This window comes from Oncorhynchus gorbuscha, unplaced genomic scaffold (assembly GCF_021184085.1).
Source record: "Oncorhynchus gorbuscha isolate QuinsamMale2020 ecotype Even-year unplaced genomic scaffold, OgorEven_v1.0 Un_scaffold_473, whole genome shotgun sequence".
Lineage (NCBI taxonomy): Eukaryota > Metazoa > Chordata > Actinopteri > Salmoniformes > Salmonidae > Oncorhynchus > Oncorhynchus gorbuscha.
This window is the reverse complement of record NW_025745306.1, coordinates 14495-34497: the sequence shown is the minus strand read 5'-3', so window position 1 is coordinate 34497 and position 20003 is coordinate 14495. Positions and strand designations below refer to the sequence as shown.

Here is a 20003-nt window from a genome sequence, read left to right as displayed (position 1 = left end):
ATACTTACGGACATTAGATTTCTACATTACATTTACAAACATTTCTAAAAACACTGTCATTATGGGGTTGTGTGTGTGTGATCTATTTAGTCAATTTTTGAATTCAGGCTGTAACACAACAACATGTGGAATAAGTCCAGGCGTATGAATACTTTGAAGACTATGCATCAGGCTGTAACACAACAACATGTGGAATAAGTCCAGGCGTATGAATACTTTGAAGACTATGCATCAGGCTGTAACACAACAACATGTGGAATAAGTCCAGGCGTATGAATACTTAGACTATGCATCAGGCTGTAACACAACAACATGTGGAATAAGTCCAGGCGTATGAATACTTTGAAGACTATGCATCAGGCTGTAACACAACAACATGTGGAATAAGTCCAGGCGTATGAATACTTTGAAGACTAATGTATCTTTGAAATGACTGAAGATTATTTTATTTTTTTTCAGTTTCCTGGTTGTTACTCTACGGAAACTCTTACTCTCTCACTTCCTCTTCTCTTTCACACTTCCTGTTTCCCCTCTGTGTAGAACATGATCTGATTGTTTTGAAAACCCAGAAAAGGAGAGCAGAGTTCTTTAATCAGGAAGGTAAACAGTCAATGTTAATGTCTGTCGCCAGGCTCTGTTGTTGGCTGGGCCTTGTTGGTTTATATTCCATTAGTCATTAAGACATTTATGCATTTGCTTTGTAGATTAAATCAGCTCGGTCGATTTGCTTGTTTGTCCTCGAATCTGCTGCTCATATATATATTTAACTCAAATATAAACGCAAATGATTTTAGTTAATTTAAGGAAATCAAATTCATTAGGCCCTAATCGATGGATTTCACATGACTGGGAATACAAAGATGGTTTTGTTGGTCACATAGACCTTATCTATAGCTGGAGACGGGACCTCTCCTGGTTACCCAGTCTGTCCCTGGTTACCCAGTCTGTCCCTGGTTACCCAGCCTGTCCCTGGTTACCCAGCCTGTCCCGGGGTTACCCCAGTCTGTCCCGGGGTTACCCCAGTCTGTCCCGGGGTTACCCCAGTCTGTCCCGGGGTTACCCCAGTCTGTCCCGGGGTTACCCCAGTCTGTCCCGGGTTACCCCAGTCTGTCCCGGGTTACCCCAGTCTGTCCCGGGGTTACCCCAGTCTGTCCCGGGGTTACCCCAGTCTGTCCCGGGTTACCCCAGTCTGTCCCCAGTCTGGGTTACCCCAGTCTGTCCCGGGGTTACCCCAGTCTGTCCCGGGGTTACCCCAGTCTGTCCCGGGTTACCCCAGTCTGTCCCGGGTTACCCCAGCCTGTCCCGGGGTTACCCCAGTCTGTCCCGGGGTTACCCCAGTCTGTCCCGGGGTTACCCCAGTCTGTCCCGGGGTTACCCCAGTCTGTCCCGGGGTTACCCCAGTCTGTCCCGGGGTTACCCCAGTCTGTCCCGGGGTTACCCCAGTCTGTCCCGGGGTTACCCCAGTCTGTCCCGGGGTTACCCCAGTCTGTCCCGGGGTTACCCCAGTCTGTCCCGGGGTTACCCCAGTCTGTCCCGGGGTTACCCCAGTCTGTCCCGGGGTTACCCCAGTCTGTCCCGGGTTACCCCAGTCTGTCCCGGGTTACCCCAGTCTGTCCCGGGGTTACCCCAGTCTGTCCCGGGGTTACCCCAGTCTGTCCCGGGGTTACCCCAGTCTGTCCCTGTAGCTGGCAGTGTCATAATGCAGTTCTTTCCCCTCAGCCTCACCAGGAGTCAGCTCTATGGTCTACCTGTGTGGTGAGTGTGTGTGTGTTCAGCCTCACCAGGAGTCAGCTCTATGGTGTGTGTGTGCAGTGCTCTGAAGTTGAAGCAACAACATTCCAGTATCTGGACCATCACTCCCAAGCAGCTCTGTGATTCGTTGATTACTACCTAGTCAGTGTGTGTGAATGTCAGCTGATTGGAGCTGTGGTTTGAGATTATTCAGAAGGCTCTATTGGGCCCTTGGTTTGCAGTGCTCTCTGATTCATCCAGAAGGCTCTATTGGGCCCTTGGTTTGCAGTGCTCTGATTCATCCAAATCAAAATCAAATCAAATTTATTTATATAGCCCTTCGTACATCAGCTGATATCTCAAAGTGCTGTACAGAAACCCAGCCTAAAACCCCAAACAGCAAACAATGCAGGTGTAAAAGCACGGTGGCTAGGAAAAACTCCCTAGAAAGGCCAAAACCTAGGAAGAAACCTAGAGAGGAACCGGGCTATGTGGGGTGGCCAGTCCTCTTCTGGCTGTGCCGGGTAGAGATTATAACAGAAAATGACCAAGATGTTCAAATGTTCATAAATGACCAGCATGGTCAAATAATAATAAGGCAGAACAGTTGAAACTGGAGCAGCAGCACAGTCAGGTGGACTGGGGACAGCAAGGAGCCATCATGTCAGGTAGTCCTGGGGCACGGTCCTAGGGCTCAGGTCCTCCGAGAGAAAGAAAGAGAAGGCTCTATTGGGCCCTTGGTTTGCAGTGCTCTGATTCATCCAGAAGGCTCTATTGGGTCATTGGTTTGCAGTGCTCTGATTCATCTAGAAGGCTCTATTGGGCCCTTGGTTTGCAGTGCTCTCTGATTCACCCAGAAGGCTCTATTGGGCGCTTGGTTTGCAGTGTTCTCTGATTCATCCAGAAGGCTCTATTGGGCGCTTGGTTTGCAGTGCTCTCTGATTCACCCAGAAGGCTCTATTGGGTCCTTGGTTTGCAGTGTTCTCTGATTCACCCAGAAGGCTCTATTGGGCGCTTGGTTTGCAGTGTTCTCTGATTCATCCAGAAGGCTCTATTGGGCGCTTGGTTTGCAGTGCTCTGATTCATCCAGAAGGCTCTATTGGGCGCTTGGTTTGCAGTGTTCTCTGATTCATCCAGAAGGCTCTATTGGGCGCTTGGTTTGCAGTGCTCTCTGATTCATCCAGAAGGCTCTATTGGGCGCTTGGTTTGCAGTGCTCTGATTCATCCAGAAGGCTCTATTGGGCGCTTGGTTTGCAGTGCTCTCTGATTCATCCAGAAGGCTCTATTGGGTCCTTGGTTTGCAGTGCTCTCTGATTCACCCAGAAGGCTCTATTGGGCGCTTGGTTTGCAGTGTTCTCTGATTCACCCAGAAGGCTCTATTGGGCGCTTGGTTTGCAGTGCTCTCTGATTCATCCAGAAGGCTCTATTGGGTCCTTGGTTTGCAGTGTTCTCTGATTCATCCAGAAGGCTCTATTGGGCGCTTGGTTTGCAGTGTTCTCTGATTCATCCAGAAGGCTCTATTGGGCGCTTGGTTTGCAGTGCTCTGATTCATCCAGAAGGCTCTATTGGGCGCTTGGTTTGCAGTGCTCTCTGATTAAATCATAAATAAAATGATGATAAATGTGGTGATATTATAAGTGAGCCCGATTTGGGCAACATTTATTCTAACATTGGCCGGCTGTTAACACACACGAGCAAAGCCCTCTTCTCCTGGAACCCACTCTCAAAGCCCTCCTCTAGCCTGGAACCCCTCTCTCTGTCTCCTCTGTTGAGTAAAACCACTTAGCCTGGAACCACACTGCGTAAGGAGGATCGGCGTCGGAACGATATCTGATGTAAGTCATAGGAACAATATGGGGGAACACTGGCCCTTACAGGGTGTGTTGTGACTGAGTATTGGGGAGCACACTTAGTGTGTGTGAAGGGTAATATTCTGGGATGTCCTCCAGCTCCAGGTGCCTGTCCCTCAGCACCTCCCCTCCAGTTGGTCCTGGGACCCTGAGGAAGAGAGGAGGAGGCAGGAGAAGTGGCAGGAGGAGCAGGAGCGCCTCCTACAGGTCAGGAAGACGTATATCCCTCTTAGTCTGGAACCACACTGAGCAAATACCACCTAGCCTGGAACCACACTGAGCAAATACCACCTAGCCTGGAACCACACTGAGCAAATACCACCTAGCCTGGAACCACACTGAGTAAAGCCCACCTAGCCTGGAACCACACTGAGTAAAGCCCACCTAGCCTGGAACCACACTGAGTAAAGCCCACCTAGCCTGGAACCACACTGAGTAAAGCCCACCTAGCCTGGAACCACACTGAGAAAAGGCCACCTAGCCTGGAACCACACTGAGAAAAGGCCACCTAGCCTGGAACCACACTGAGAAAAGGCCACTTAGCCTGGAACCACACTGAGAAAAGGCCACTTAGCCTGGAACCACACTGAGCAAAGCCCACTTAGCCTGCAACCACACTGAGTAAAGCCCACTTAGCCTGGAACCACACTGAGTAAAGCCCACTTAGCCTGGAACCACACTGAGTAAAGCCCACTTAGCCTGGAACCACACTGAGTAAAGCACACTTAGCCTGCAACCACACTGAGTAAAGCACACTTAGCCTGCAACCACACTGAGTAAAGCACACTTAACTTTGACTTCAGTGATTCAGTGTGGAGCTGCTTTCATTGGACCTGTTTGTGCCCCATGTCTGTTATGATAAATAACCAATTCTGGGCTAAACTTACCCGTAGTCTCAGAGGAAGCTGATTGGACGGTTGTCTTGTGTAATGTTGTACAGGAGAAGTACCGTCAGGACCAGGAGAGACTGGATGCTGAGTGGCAACAGGCCCAGGAGGAGGCAGGGGTGGAGGGATACAGGCAGGCTGAGGTGACCCCTGATCATCTACCGTCCAGATGCATCGTGGGATATGTAGTCCCTTGTGTCAAATCATCCACACCGAACATGGAGAGCTCAGGAGAGATGACCAATGGGATCGCTGGCCTTGCCAGTCCTCAGCCAGCCTTGAGCCAGCCCATGCCCTCTGTTGCCCATGTGGCATCCAATGAAAAGGAGGTTGTTTTTGACGGGAGAAGAAGGGAGGAGCCTCGTCCTCAAGAAGGGAGGAACCTGGAAGAGGAGACTGAAGTGGCAGAAGGAGATAATTGGTGAGGAAGACCACATTATTATTTAGTTCTGGTGATGTTTAAAGGCATCCCTCTGCCCAGTGCATTGTGGGTTGAAAGGAGAAGGAGATAATTGGTGAGGAAGACCACATTATTATTTAGTTCTGATGTTTAAAGGCATCCCTCTCCCCAGTGGCATTACGGCCCTGTTCAAGAGAATCAATTCCTTGATGCATTGTGGGTAAATTGTGGCTGACTTATCTACAAATATTGACTAGTTTATGATTTCAAGGTGATTTGTGGACCAGTCAGTCACAACCTAGCTGGTTGCTTTCAAACAAGCTGTCTGCTGTCTGCAAATTGACTCTGCTGTGATTGTCCTCTCGCTCTGTCCTCTCGCTCTGTCCTCTCGCTCTGTCCTCTCGCTCTGTCCTCTCGCTCTGTCCTCTCGCTCTGTCCTCTCGCTCTGTCCTCTCGCTCTGTCCTCTCGCTCTGTCCTCTCGCTCTGTCCTCTCGCTCTGTCCTCTGCCTGTCCAGGTCTGGGGACTCTGTGGTTTCGCCTGCTATCTCGCTGACAGGTCAGTCTACTAGAGACTCTGTCCCTCGCTCTGTCTTGGGCTCTGTCCTCTTTGCTCTGTCCTCTCGCTCTGTCCTGGCTGCCTCCTCTGTTGCCTCTGCTGCCTCTGCCTCCAGGTCTGGGGACTCCTATGGTTTCACCCAGCTATCTATCGCTGACAGGTCAGTCAGTACTAGAGACTCCTGTGATTTCACCAAGCTAGGGGTCTTGGGAGTGCACCTTTGTGATGACAAACTGTAAATGAATCGTGATATTTGTATGACTAGTTGTGCTCAGTGTTTGTGTGAGTACTGCAGGGTGTTGTCTTGTATAACCTGACTTGTGTGTGAGTACTGCAGGGTGTGGTCTTGTATAACCTGACTTGTGTGTGAGTACTGCAGGGTGTGGTCTTGTGTGTGAGTACTGCAGGGTGTGGTCTTGTGTGTGAGTACTGCAGGGTGTGGTCTTGTGTGTGAGTACTGCAGGGTGTGGTCTTGTGTGTGAGTACTGCAGGGTGTGGTCTTGTGTGTGAGTACTGCAGGGTGTGGTCTTGTGTGTGAGTACTGCAGGGTGTGGTCTTGTGTGTGAGTACTGCAGGGTGTGGTCTTGTGTGTGAGTACTGCAGGGTGTGGTCTTGTGTGTGAGTACTGCAGGGTGTGGTCTTGTGTGTGTGTGAGTACTGCAGGGTGTGGTCTTGTGTGTGTGTGTGTGTGTACTGCAGGGTGTGGTCTTGTGTGTGTGTGTGTACTGCAGGGTGTGGTCTTGTGTGTGTGTGTGTGTACTGCAGGGTGTGGTCTTGTGTGTGTGTGTGTGTACTGCAGGGTGTGGTCTTGTGTGTGTGTGGTGTGTACTGCAGGGTGTGGTCTTGTGTGTGAGTACTGCAGGGTGTGGTCTTGTGTGTGAGTACTGTGTGTGTGTGTGTACTGCAGGGTGTGGTCTTGTGTGTGTGAGTACTGCAGGGTGTGGTCTTGTGTGTGTGTACTGCAGGGTGTGGTCTTGTGTGTGTGTGTGTGTACTGCAGGGTGTGGTCTTGTGTGTGTGTGTACTGCAGGGTGTGGTCTTGTGTGTGTGTGTGTACTGCAGGGTGTGGTCTTGTGTGTGTGTGTGTGTACTGCAGGGTGTGGTCTTGTGTGTGTACTGCAGGGTGTGGTCTTGTGTGTGTGTGTGTGTACTGCAGGGTGTGGTCTTGTGTGTGTGTGTACTGCAGGGTGTGGTCTTGTGTGTGTGTGTGTACTGCAGGGTGTGGTCTTGTGTGTGTGTGTGTACTGCAGGGTGTGGTCTGCAGGGTGTGTGTGTGTGTGTGTACTGCAGGGTGTGGTCTTGTGTGTGTGTGTGTACTGCAGGGTGTGGTCGTGTGTGTGTGTGTGTACTGCAGGGTGTGGTCTTGTGTGTGTGTGTGTACTGCAGGGTGTGGTCTTGTGTGTGTGTGTGTGTACTGCAGGGTGTGGTCTTGTGTGTGTGTACTGCAGGGTGTGGTCGTGTGTGTGTGTACTGCAGGGTGTGGTCGTGTGTGTGTGTGTGAGTACTGCAGGGTGTGGTCTTGTATAACCTGACTTGTGTGTTTGTTAAGCAGGATGAAATCCAAGTCCTCCCCATCGTTGGAGGGTTTCCACAGACAGGAGGTGAAAGGTCAGACTCTGCTGTTGACTGTCCCTCTGTTTAATGAGTGGGTTCCCCATTCCAAACCCAGCCTTGATGTTGATGCACTTTACACCATGTTGGTCAAATCTAACCAGGCCTCATTTAGCTGAGGCCCAGGGAGACTGGGATGGGGTGGGTAATGACTAACCAGTCCTCTCATTTAGCTGAGGCCCGGGGGGGGGATAATGACTCTAACCAGTCCTCTCATTTAGCTGAGGCCCAGGGAGACTGGGATGGGGTGGGTAATGACTAACCAGTCCTCTCATTTAGCTGAGGCCCAGGGAGATGGGGGTGGGGTGGGTAATGACACTAACAGTCCTCTCATTTAGCTGAGGCCCAGGGAGATGGGGGTGGGTAATGACTCTAACCAGTCCTCTCATTTAGCTGAGGCCCAGGGAGATGGGGGTGGGGTGGGTAATGAATCTAACCAGTCCTCTCATTTAGCTGAGGGGGACGGGGGTGGGGTGGGTAATGACACTAACCAGTCCTCTCATTTAGCTGAGGCCCAGGGAGACGGGGGTGGGGTGGGTAATGAATCTAACCAGTCCTCTCATTTAGCCCAGGGGGACGGGGGTGGGGTGGGTAATGACACTAACCAGTCCTCTCATTTAGCTGAGGCCCAAGGAGATGGGGGTGGGGTGGGTAATGACTCTAACCAGTCCTCTCATTTAGCTGAGTCCCAGGGAGATGGGGGTGGGGTGGGTAATGACTCTAACCAGTCCTCATTTAGCCCAGGGAGATGGGGGTGGGGTGGGTAATGACACTAACCAGTCCTCTCATTTAGCTGAGTCCCAGGGAGACAGGGGTGGGGTGGGTAATGACTCTAACCAGTCCTCTCATTTAGCCCAGGGGGACGGGGGTGGGGTGGGTAATGACTGTAACCAGTCCTCTCATTTAGCCCAGGGGGATGGGGGTGGGGTGGGTATTGACTCTAACCAGTCCTCTCATTTAGCTGAGGCCCAGGGAGATGGGGGTGGGGTGGGTAATGACTCTAACCAGTCCTCTCATTTAGCCCATTGGGGGACTATGATTGGGGTGGGGTGGGTAATGACTGTAACCAGTCCTCTCATTTAGCCCAGGGGATGGGGGACAACAAACAACCAACCAACCGGAGGGGGGTTGTCTACCCATTAACCGGAGGTAGGGAGGGGGGGGGGGGTATTGACTCTAACCAGTCCTCTCATTTAGCTGAGGCCCAGGGAGATGGGGGTGGGGTGGGTATTGACTCTAACCAGTCCTCTCATTTAGCTGAGGCCCAGGGAGATGGGGGTGGGGTGGGTAATGACTCCTCCCCTTTCTGTGTTGTGATAGAGTGGTTTGTTTTCACCTATTGATCGTTGGAATAATATTGTTCACTCATTGGACAATGCTCAAGTGGCTGTCCTTTTTATTGGTGTTTCTGTACGAACTATGATTGGTTATACCGTCGTGACTCTGCTCTCTGGTTGGTTATTAGGCGCTACCAGGGAGGTCGCTAGGAGGAAGCCTCCTCAGAGCATGTCGTTAGTAGAGGCTGAGAGGCAACAGATCCTGGACGAGATGAGGAAGAGGACCGCTCTGCTGACCGACAACAGCTGGATACGACAACGCTCCACCTCTGACAACAAACAACCAACCAACCGGCGAGGGCCTCTGAGGAGGTAGGAGGGGGGAGTCTACCCATTAACCGGAGGTAGGAGGGGGGTTGTCGACCCATTAACCGGAGGTAGGAGGGGGGTCAACACATTAACCAGGGAGGGCCTATGAGGAGGTAGGAGGGGGGGGTCAACACATTAACCAGCGAGGGCCTATGAGGAGGTAGGAGGGAGGGGGGGTCAACACATTAACCAGCGAGGGCCTATGAAGAGGTAGGGGGGTCAACCCATTAACCAGAGGGGGGGGTTGTCTACCCATTAACCAGAGGTAGGAGGGGGGGGGGGGTTGTCTACCCATTAACCAGAGGTAGGAGGGGGGGGTTGTCTACCCATTAACCAGAGGTAGGAGGGGGGGGTTGTCTACCCATTAACCAGAGGTAGGAGGGGGGGGGGTTGTCTACCCATTAACCAGAGGTAGGAGGTAGGAGGGGGGGGTTGTCTACCCATTAACCAGAGGTAGGAGGGGGGGGTTGTCTACCCATTAACCAGAGGTAGGAGGGGGGGAGGGGGGGTTGTCTACCCATTAACCAGAGGTAGGAGGGGGGTTGTCTACCCATTAACCAGAGGTAGGAGGGGGGGGTTGTCTACCCATTAACCAGAGGTAGGAGGGGGGGGTTGTCTACCCATTAACCAGAGGTAGGAGGGGGGTTGTCTACCCATTAACCAGAGGTAGGAGGGGGGTTGTCTACCCATTAACCAGAGGTAGGAGGGGGGTTGTCTACCCATTAACCAGAGGTAGGAGGGGGGTTGTCTACCCATTAACCAGAGGTAGGAGGTAGGGGGGGGGTTGTCTACCCATTAACCAGAGGTAGGAGGGGGGGGGGTTGTCTACCCATTAACCAGAGGTAGGAGGGGGGTTGTCTACCCATTAACCAGAGGTAGGAGGGGGGGGTTGTCTACCCATTAACCAGAGGTAGGAGGGGGGGGGGTTGTCTACACATTAACCAGAGGTAGGAGAGGGGGGGTTGTCTACCCATTAACCAGAGGTAGGAGGGGGGGGTTGTCTACCCATTAACCAGAGGTAGGAGGGGGGTTGTCTACACATTAACCAGAGGTAGGAGGGGGGTTGTCTACCCATTAACCAGAGGTAGGAGGGGGGGGTTGTCTACCCATTAACCAGAGGACCAGAGGTAGGGGGGGGTTGTCTACCCATTAACCAGGGGGGTTGTCTACCCATTAACCAGAGGTAGGGGGGTTGTCTACCCATTAACCAGAGGGGGGGGTTGTCTACCCATTAACCAGAGGGTGGGGGGTTGTCTACCCATTAACCAGAGGTAGGAGGGGGGTTGTCTACCCATTAACCAGAGGTAGGAGGGGGGTTGTCTACCCATTAACCAGAGGTAGGGGGGTTGTCTACCCATTAACCAGAGGTAGGAGGGGGGGGGGTTGTCTACCCATTAACCAGAGGTAGGAGGGGGGGTTGTCTACCCATTAACCAGGGTAGGGGGGGGGGTTGTCTACCCATTAACCAGAGGTAGGAGGGGGGGGTTGTCTACCCATTAACCAGGTAGCTCAGTTGGTAGAGGGGGGTTGTCTACCCATTAACCAGAGGTAGGGGGTTGTCTACCCATTAACCAGAGGTAGGAGGGGGGTTGTCTACCCATTAACCAGAGGTAGGAGGGGGGTTGTCTACCCATTAACCAGAGGAGGGGGGGGTTGTCTACCCATTAACCAGAGGAGGTCTACCCATTAACCAGAGGTAGGAGAGGTAGGGGGTTGTCTACCCATTAACCAGAGGTAGGAGGGGGGTTGTCTACACATGACTGTAAGGGGTTGGATACCCATTAACCAGCGGTAAATGGCATATATTATTATTATATTAGGTAGGAGGGGGGTTGTCTACCCATTAACCAGAGGTAGGAGGGGGGTTGTCTACCCATTAACCAGAGGTAGGAGGGGGGTTGTCTACCCATTAACCAGAGGTAGGAGGGGGGTTGTCTACCCATTAACCAGTAGGAGGGGGGGGGCCATTAACCAGAGGAGGTAGGAGGTAGGGGGGGTTGTCTACCCATTAACCAGCGAGGGCCTATGAGGAGGTAGGAGGGGGGTTGTCTACCCATTAACCGGCGAGGGCCTATGAGGAGGTAGGAGGGGGGTTGTCTACCCATTAACCAGCGAGGGCCTATGAGGAGGTAGGAGGGGGGGGTTGTCTACCCATTAACCAGAGGTAGGGGGGGGGTTGTCTACCCATTAACCAGAGGTAACCAGAGGTAGGGGGGGGTTGTCTACCCATTAACCAGAGGTAGGAGGGGGGTTGTCTACCCATTAACCAGAGGTAGGAGGGGGGGGTTGTCTACCCATTAACCAGAGGTAGGGGGGTTGTCTACCCATTAACCAGAGGTAGGAGGGGGGTTGTCTACCCATTAACCAGAGGTAGGAGGGGGGGGTTGTCTACCCATTAACCAGAGGTAGGAGGGGGGTTGTCTACCCATTAACCAGGTAGCTCAGTTGGTAGAGCATGGCGCTTGTAACGCCAGGGTAGTGGGTTCGATAACCCGGGACCACCCATACCGTAGAATGTATGCACACATGACTGTAAGTTGCTACCCATTAACCAGGATAAAAGCGTCTGCTAAATGGCATATATTATTATTATATTAGGTAGGAGGGGGGGTTGTCTACCCATTAACCAGAGGGTAGGAGGGGGGGTTGTCTACCCATTAACCAGAGGTAGGAGGGGGGGGTTGTCTACCCATTAACCAGAGGTAGGAGGTAGGGGGGGGTTGTCTACCCATTAACCAGCGAGGGCCTATGAGGAGGTAGGAGGGGGGTTGTCTACCCATTAACCAGCGAGGGCCTATGAGGAGGTAGGAGGGGGGTTGTCTACCCATTAACCAGCGAGGGCCTATGAGGAGGTAGGAGGGGGGTTGTCTACCCATTAACCAGCGAGGGCCTATGAGGAGGTAGGAGGGGGGTTGTCTACCCATTAACCAGCGAGGGCCTATGAGGAGGTAGGAGGGGGGTTGTCTACCCATTAACCAGCGAGGGCCTATGAGGAGGTAGGAGGGGGGTTGTCTACCCATTAACCAGCGAGGGCCTATGAGGAGGTAGGAGGGGGGTTGTCTACCCATTAACCAGCGAGGGCCTATGAGGAGGTAGGAGGGGGGTTGTCTACCCATTAACCAGCGAGGGCCTATGAGGAGGTAGGAGGAGGGGGTTGTCTACCCATTAACCAGCGAGGGCCTATGAGGAGGTAGGAGGGGGTTGTCTACCCATTAACCAGAGGTAGGAGGGGGGTTGTCTACCCATTAACCAGAGGTAGGGGGGGGGTTGTCTACCCATTAACCAGCGAGGGCCTATGAGGAGGTAGGAGGGGGGTTGTCTACCCATTAACCAGCGAGGGCCTATGAGGAGGTAGGAGGGGGGTTGTCTACCCATTAACCAGCGAGGGCCTATGAGGAGGTAGGAGGGGGGTTGTCTACCCATTAACCAGCGAGGGCCTATGAGGAGGTAGGAGGGGGGTTGTCTACCCATTAACCAGCGAGGGCCTATGAGGAGGTAGGAGGGGGGGGCTGTCTACCCATTAACCAGCGAGGGCCTATGAGGAGGTAGGAGGGGGGTTGTCTACCCATTAACCAGCGAGGGCCTATGAGGAGGTAGGGGGGGGGTTGTCTACCCATTAACCAGCGAGGGCCTATGAGGAGGTAGGAGGGGGGTTGTCTACCCATTAACCAGCGAGGGCCTATGAGGAGGTAGGAGGGGGGGTTGTCTACCCATTAACCAGCGAGGGCCTATGAGGAGGTAGGAGGGGGGTTGTCTACCCATTAACCAGCGAGGGCCTATGAGGAGGTAGGAGGGGGGTTGTCTACCCATTAACCAGCGAGGGCCTATGAGGAGGTAGGAGGGGGTTGTCTACCCATTAACCAGCGAGGGCCTATGAGGAGGTAGGAGGGGGGGCCATTTGGACCGTATCTCTCTCTACGTGACCTGTTATCTGACCTCTCCATCCGTCCTCTCGGCAGGTACGACTCTCTGGACAACCTTCCCTCTTCCACCACCCTGCTCTCTAACCCCCAACGCCCCCACTCCTCCCTGGGTTTCTCCGCCCCGTACCGCCCCCCCTCCTCCCGGCACAGCATGGGTGTGGCCCTGGGGGGTCACTCCAACGGGACCCAGAAGCACAGCCCTACCTGGCCCCGCCCCTTCAGCACATCTTCCCCCCCGCCCGACACCGGAGAGGAACCCGCCACCGGCGAATCACGACCCGTCTCACAGCAGCACCGTCGGTAATGGATCAATCAGGGCTGTATGTTTAAAATGCACAGTGCATTTTGAAAGCGTTCAGAGCCCTTGACTTTGTTACATTACAGCCTTGTTCAAAAATGGATTTAATTGTTTTTTCCCCCCTCATCAATCTACACACAATACCCCATAATGACATCACAATACCCCATAATGACATCACAATACCCCATAATGACATCACAATACCCCATAATGACATCACAATACCCCATAATGACAAACATTTTTTTCACGTTTATTAAAGATTACACATTTAAGTATTCAGACCCTTTAATCAGTACTTTGTTGAAGGCATCTGTGGCAGCGATTACAGACTCGAGTCTTCTTGGGTATAACGAGCGAGCTGTCCCGAAGCCACTGCTGTGTTGTTTTGGCTGTGTGAACTTTAACTCCAGTCAGAGGTCCTGAGCACTTCGCTCCGTTTTTCTTTCCCTTGATCCTGACATGTCTCTCAGTCCCTGCCGTTGAAAAACATCCCCCCTGCATGATGCTACCACCACCAAGCTTCGCCGTAGGGAAGGTGCCAGGTTTCCTACAGATGTGATGCTTGGCATTCAGGCCAAAGAGTTCAATCAGACCAGAGAATCTTGTTTCTCATGGTCAGTCCTTTAGGTGCCTTTTGGCAAACTCCAAGCAGGCTGTCATGTGCCTTTCACTGAGGAGTGGCTTCTGTCTGGCCATTCTACCATAAAGGCCTGATTGGTGGAGTGCTGCAGAGATGGGAGAACCTTCCAGAAGGACAACTATTTCCACAGAGGAACTCTGGAGCTCTGTCAGATTGACCATTTGGTTCTTGGTTACCTCCCTGACCAAGGCCCTTCTCCCCCGATTGCTCAATTTGGCCGGGCGGCCAGCTCTAGGAAGAGTCTTGGTGGTTCCAAACTTATTCCATTTAAGAATGATGGAGGCCACTGTGTTCTTGGGGACCTTCAATGCTGCAGAATAATGGAGGCCACTGTGTTCTTGGGGACCTTCACTGTGTTCTTGGGGACCTTCAATGCTGCAGAATGATGGAGGCCACTGTGTTCTTGGGGACCTTCAATGCTGCAGAATGATGGAGGCCACTGTGTTCTTGGGGACCTTCAATGCTGCAGAATGATGGAGGCCACTGTGTTCTTGGGGACCTTCAATGCTGCAGAATGATGGAGGCCACTGTGTTCTTGGGGACCTTCAATGCTGCAGAATGATGGAGGCCACTGTGTTCTTGGGGACAATGCTGCAGAATAATCTGTGGGGACCTTCAATGCTGCAGAATGATGGAGCCACTGTGTTCTTGGGGACTTCAATGTGCAGAATGATCACTGTTGGGGACCTTCAATGCTGCAGAATAATGGAGGCCACTGTGTTCTTGGGGACCTTCAATGCTGCAGAATAATGGAGGCCACTGTGTTCTTGGGGACCTTCAATGCTGCAGAATGATGGAGGCCACTGTGTTCTTGGGGACCTTCAATGCTGCAGAATTTGTGGGTACCCTTCCCCAGATCTGTGCCTCGACACAATCCTGTCTCAGAGCTCTACGGACAATTGCTTTGACCTCGTGGCTTGATTTTTGCTCTGACCTTATAGACCGGTGTCTTTCCAAATCATGTCCAATCTATTTAATTTACCACAGGTGAACTTCCAATCAACTTGTAGACAGATCTTTAGGATGATCAATTTCAAGTCTCATAGCAAATTGTCTGAATACTTCTGTAAATAAGGTGTTTCTGTTTTTTTGTAAGGTGTCTAAACTTGTATTCACTTTGTCACTATGGGGTCTTGTGATGTCACTATGGGGTCTTGTGTTTAGATTGAGGAAGAAATCATGTTGGCAGGCTTTTATCGGGCTTTAATGTAACAGAATGTGGATGAAGTCGAGGGGTGTGAACACTTTCCAAATCTTTTTGTTTCAGTGATGTAGCCTCCTCATAGTCTGATCCCAGAGAGGAGAATGAGAGGTGACTTGGCATTAGTAACAACAATGAATGCATGATAAACAGTCTCTGGAACAGAACGGGCTTCATGCAAATACAATAAGTCATCATAATACATTACACACAAGGGACTTTCTGAAAATAAAAACCCAATTTCAGCTTTTATCTTCCTGGTGAACTTGAAACTCATCGTCCAGCCGTATACCATTCAATGGATGTTCCCCCAGACCTTGTGGATCAGTCAGTCATCCCCCTCTCATCTTACCCCCAAGACCTTGTGGATCAGTCTGGTCCCTCTGATCCCCTTCTCTCTCATCATACCCCCAGACCTTGTGGATCAGTCTGGTCCCTCTGATCCCCCTCTCATCCTGTGTGTTCCCTCTCTCCCTCCAGAGTGCTGACTTCTCGTCAGGTGTGTTCAGTGTGTGTGTGTCCTATGGGCAGAGGGGCTGCCATGGTCATTGAGACCCTGAACCTCTGCTTCCACCTGGCCTGTTTTCAGGTGAGAGTCTGGTCTGGACCTCCATTCACCTGGTTGAAGGAGAGGTCCTCTACAAAACCTGTCAGCACACTACATCACCCTTCACAGCATGAGCTAATGGGCTCTGTAGTAGACTGACTGACTGGCTTCACCTGGGCTCTGTAGCTGACTGACTCTCTCTCTCCCCACACGGTGGTAGGGCTGGTAATGCTAACTCTCTCTCTCCTCCCACGGTGGTAGGGCTGGTAATGCTAACTCTCTCTCTCCTCCCGCGGTGGTAGGGCTGGTAATGCTAACTCTCTCTCTCCCCACACGGTGGTAGGGCTGGTAATGCTAACTCTCTCTCTCCCCACACGGTGGTAGGGCTGGTAATGCTAACTCTCTCTCTCCCCACACGGTGGTAGGGCTGGTAATGCTAACTCTCTCTCTCCCCACACGGTGGTAGGGCTGGTAATGCTAACACGGTGGTAGGGCTGGTAATGCTAACTCTCTCTCTCCATGGTGGTAGGGCTGGTAATGCACGGTGGTAGGGCTGGTAATGCTAACTCTCTCTCCTCCCGCGGTGGTAGGGCTGGTAATGCTAATTCTCGCCGCGATGGTAGGGCTGGTAATGCTAACTCTCTCTCTCTCTCCACGGTGGTAGGGCTGGTAATGCTAACTCTCTCTCCCCACACGGTGGTAGGGCTGGTAATGCTAACTCTCTCTCCTCCCGCGGTAGTAGGGCTGGTAATGCTAACTCTCTCTCCGCGGTGCTAGGGCTGTTTTTGCGAACTCTCCACACACGGTGGTAGGGCTGGTAATGCTAACTCTCTCTCTCCTCACACGGTGGTAGGGCTGGTAATGCTAACTCTCGCTCTCTCTCCACGGTGGTAGGGCTGGTAATGCTAATTCTCTCTCTCCACGGTGGTAGGGCTGGTAATGCTAACTCTCTCTCCTCCCGCGGTGGTAGGGCTGGTAATGCTAACTCTCGCCGCGGTGGTAGGGCTGGTAATGCTAACTCTCTCTCTCTCTCCACGGTGGTAGGGCTGGTAATGGTGGTAGGGCTGGTAATGCTAACTCTCTCTCCTCCCGCGGTGTAGGGCTGGTAATGCTCTCTCTCTCCGCGGTGGTAGGGCACACGGTGGTAGGGCTGGTAATGCTAACTCTCTCTCCTCCCGCGGTAGTAGGGCTGGTAATGCTAACTCTCTCTCTCCGCGGTGGTAGGGCTGGTAATGCTAACTCTCTCTCTCCGCGGTGGTAGGGCTGGTTTTGCGAACTCTCCACACACGGTGGTAGGGCTGGTAATGCTAACTCTCTCTCTCCTCCCGCGGTGGTAGGGCTGGTAATGCTAACTCTCTCTCTCCGGTGGTAGGGCTGGTAATGCTAACTCTCTCTCCACGGTGGTAGGGCTGGTAATGCTAACTCTCCTCCACGGTGGTAGGGCTGGTAATGCTAACTCTCTCTCTCCTCCCGCGGTGGTAGGGCTGGGAATGCTAACTCTCTCTCCCCACACGGTGGTAGGGCTGGTAATGCTAACTCTCTCTCCCCACACGGTGGTAGGGCTGGTAATGCTAACTCTCTCTCCTCCCGCGGTAGTAGGGCTGGTAATGCTAACTCTCTCTCCGCGGTGGTAGGGCTGGTAATGCTAACTCTCTCTCTCCGCGGTGGTAGGGCTTGTAATGCTAACTCTCTCTCTCCGCGGTGGTAGGGCTTGTAATGCTAACTCTCTCTCTCCGCGGTGGTAGGGCTGGTAATGCTAACTCTCTCCTCCTGCGGTGGTGGGCTGGTAATGCTAACTCGCTCTCCTCCCGCGGTGGTAGGGCTGGTAATGCTAACTCTCTCCTCCCGCGGTGGTAGGGCTGGTAATCACTGGTTGAATGATGCTAATCAGTGTTTTAGTTGATTCTCCTGATTCAGTCCATCTTCTCCTCTCCCTCAGTGTGTGGACTGCAGGTGCCGACTCGGAGGGTCAGAGGTCAGAGCCCAGATCAGAATCAGCAATGGGAAGCCTTACTGTGACCCCTGCTACATCCGACTCAAGTGTAAGTCATTTCTACAGAACCTAAAGGAGTCCGATAAGAAGCCCCCCCATGTACCCCCCCCCCCATGTATTGAGAACATACCTGACATGAATATGATGAATGTCTATTTAGAGAAGGTGGGACTGCCATTTTGGAAGTCCTGTCCAAGTACTCTGTAATTAGATGATGTGTCATTACTACATCAGATGTTCTCTTATCAACCTTTCAGCCCACCTTGCCACCTCCCTGTGACCAGAATGCATTGCAGCAGATTGAGGAAGAGACGACGACGACGACATCAACCTCAAACACGACGGTGGAGATCTTGACTATGACCTCGTGTTGACCACGTATTTAGAGCTGGTTGACCTTTATTTTTAGGGAACAATGTACCGATTTATACTATTGGGTTGTGACTCAAATGGCTTCCTATTCCCTACATAGTGCACTACTACCCATAGGGCTCTGGTCAAAAGTAGTGCATTATTTAGGGAATAGGGGGCAGTTTGGGACATGTCGCAAAGATGCAGTTTTGGCGTTCTTTCTAGTTAATTAACTACTGTACATGTCCACATACCCTATGTCTCTGACTAAGATGCAGTTTTGGCGTTCTTCCTAGTTAATTAACTACTCTATTTGTCCGTAGCTTTTAATATGCAATCGATGGCTATCCACAACAATAGCTGGACACGTGTAGTTAAGAGCTATAAGGGAGTTTTAAATCACAGTTGTACTTGGGATTTGTTTTTTTCTTGTTGATGAAGTAAATTGATAAATGAGGCTCTATTAAATGAATCTAATAAATGTGAGTGTTATATTGGAGATACTTCTCTATTGTTTTTTTCTTGTTGATGAAGTAAATTGATAAATGAGGCTCTATTAAATGAATCTAATAAATGTGAGTGTTGTATTGGAGATACTTCTCTATTGTTTTTTTCTTGTTGATGAAGTAAATTGATAAATGAGGCTCTATTAAATGAATCTAATAAATGTGAGTGTTATATTGGAGATACTTCTCTATTGTTTTTTTCTTGTTGATGAAGTAAATTGATATTTTAAAATATTAGAAATATTTTTTGAGACGACTAAAATATTAGGAGCTCAAACAAGTGTTAGAAAAAGGACTTGTCACATGTTGATGGTCACTGAAACTCTGCGGTTGGTGGACTCTGGAAGCAGGGAGGCTTGTTGTATGACTCACTGATTTATGTAGGGGCCTCGTTTAAAAGGAATTTACCCTCTAAACTGTTTCATGTTTGTAAATAAAAGGGGACCAGGTGTTGAGCATTTAATCTGTGCATTCTAAATACGGACAGTGGCAGGAGGCTGGTAGCCTAGAGGGTGGAGGAGGCTGGTAGCCTAGAGGGTGGAGGAGGCTGGTAGCCTAGAGGGTGGAGGAGGCTGGTAGCCTAGAGGGTGGAGGAGGCTGGTAGCCTAGAGGGTGGAGGAGGCTGGTAGCCTAGAGGGTGGAGGAGGCTGGTAGCCTAGAGGGTGGAGGAGGCTGGTAGCCTAGAGGGTGGAGGAGGCTGGTAGCCTAGAGGGTGGAGGAGGCTGGTAGCCTAGAGGGTGGAGGAGGCTGGTAGCCTAGAGGGTGGAGGAGGCTGGTAGCCTAGAGGGTGGAGGAGGAGGCTGGTAGCCTAGAGGGTGGAGGAGGCTGGTAGCCTAGAGGGTGGAGGAGGAGGCTGGTAGCCTAGAGGGTGGAGGAGGCTGGTAGCCTAGAGGGTGGAGGAGGCTGGTAGCCTAGAGAGTGGAGGAGGCTGGTAGCCTAGAAACCAAAAGGTTTCGAGCTGACAAGTGGCAACATCGGTCCTTCTGCCCCTGAACAAGGCAATTAACCCACTGTTCCCCGATAGGCTGTCATTGAAAATAAGGATTTGTTCTTAACTGACTTGCTGAGTAAAATAAATGTACAATTGAATAGGGATGTCCCTTTAGGTTGTCATGGCTGTGTTTCACCACTAGATGGCAGTTTATGATTAATTTGATTTTACCTTCATTTAACTCGGCAAGTCCGTTAAGACCAAGTTCTTATTTTCAATGACAGCCTACTGGGGATCAGTGGGTTAACCGCCTGTTCAGGGACAGAACAACCGGGTTAGACCCCGTCTGGTCTGGTTTATAGTAGTGGGGCTGCTACCCCGTCTGGTCTATAGTAGTGGACCGCTACCCCGTCTGGTCTATAGTAGTGGACCGCTACCCCGTCTGGTCTATAGTAGTGGACCGCTACCCCGTCTGGTCTATAGTAGTGGACCGCTACCCCGTCTGGTCTATAGTAGTGGACCGCTACCCCGTCTGGTCTATAGTAGTGGACCACTACCCAGTCTGGTCTGGTCTATAGTAGTGGACCACTACCCAGTCTGGTCTGGTCTATAGTAGTGGACCACTACCCCGTCTGGTCTATAGTAGTGGACCACTACCCAGTCTGGTCTGGTCTATAGTAGTGGACCGCTACCCCGTCTGGTCTATAGTAGTGGACCACTACCCAGTCTGGTCTGGTCTGTAGTAGTGGACCACTACCCCGTCTGGTCTATAGTAGTGGACCGCTACCCGTCTGGTCTATAGTAGTGGACCGCTACCCGTCTGGTCTATAGTAGTGGACCGCTACCCCGTCTGGTCTATAGTAGTGGACCGCTACCCCGTCTGGTCTATAGTAGTGGACCACTACCCCGTCTGGTCTGGTCTATAG

General features: G+C 51.7%; 1 protein-coding gene across 1 annotated transcript in view; it reads left to right on the top strand.

The window, feature by feature from the left end:
- LOC124018320 (LIM domain only protein 7-like) overlaps nucleotides 1-18232 on the top strand; it is a 61342-nt gene extending 43110 nt beyond the window's left edge. Inside the window, 11 exon segments of the mRNA XM_046333594.1 lie at nucleotides 541-600; nucleotides 3505-3566; nucleotides 3681-3788; nucleotides 4522-4889; nucleotides 5541-5585; nucleotides 6977-7032; nucleotides 8501-8684; nucleotides 12641-12904; nucleotides 15230-15338; nucleotides 17236-17338; nucleotides 17547-18232. Of these exon segments, the coding sequence (XP_046189550.1) occupies nucleotides 541-600; nucleotides 3505-3566; nucleotides 3681-3788; nucleotides 4522-4889; nucleotides 5541-5585; nucleotides 6977-7032; nucleotides 8501-8684; nucleotides 12641-12904; nucleotides 15230-15338; nucleotides 17236-17338; nucleotides 17547-17569 (1382 nt within the window). The 3' untranslated portion in view covers nucleotides 17570-18232.
- The last annotated feature ends 1771 nt before the right edge of the window (nucleotides 18233-20003 follow it).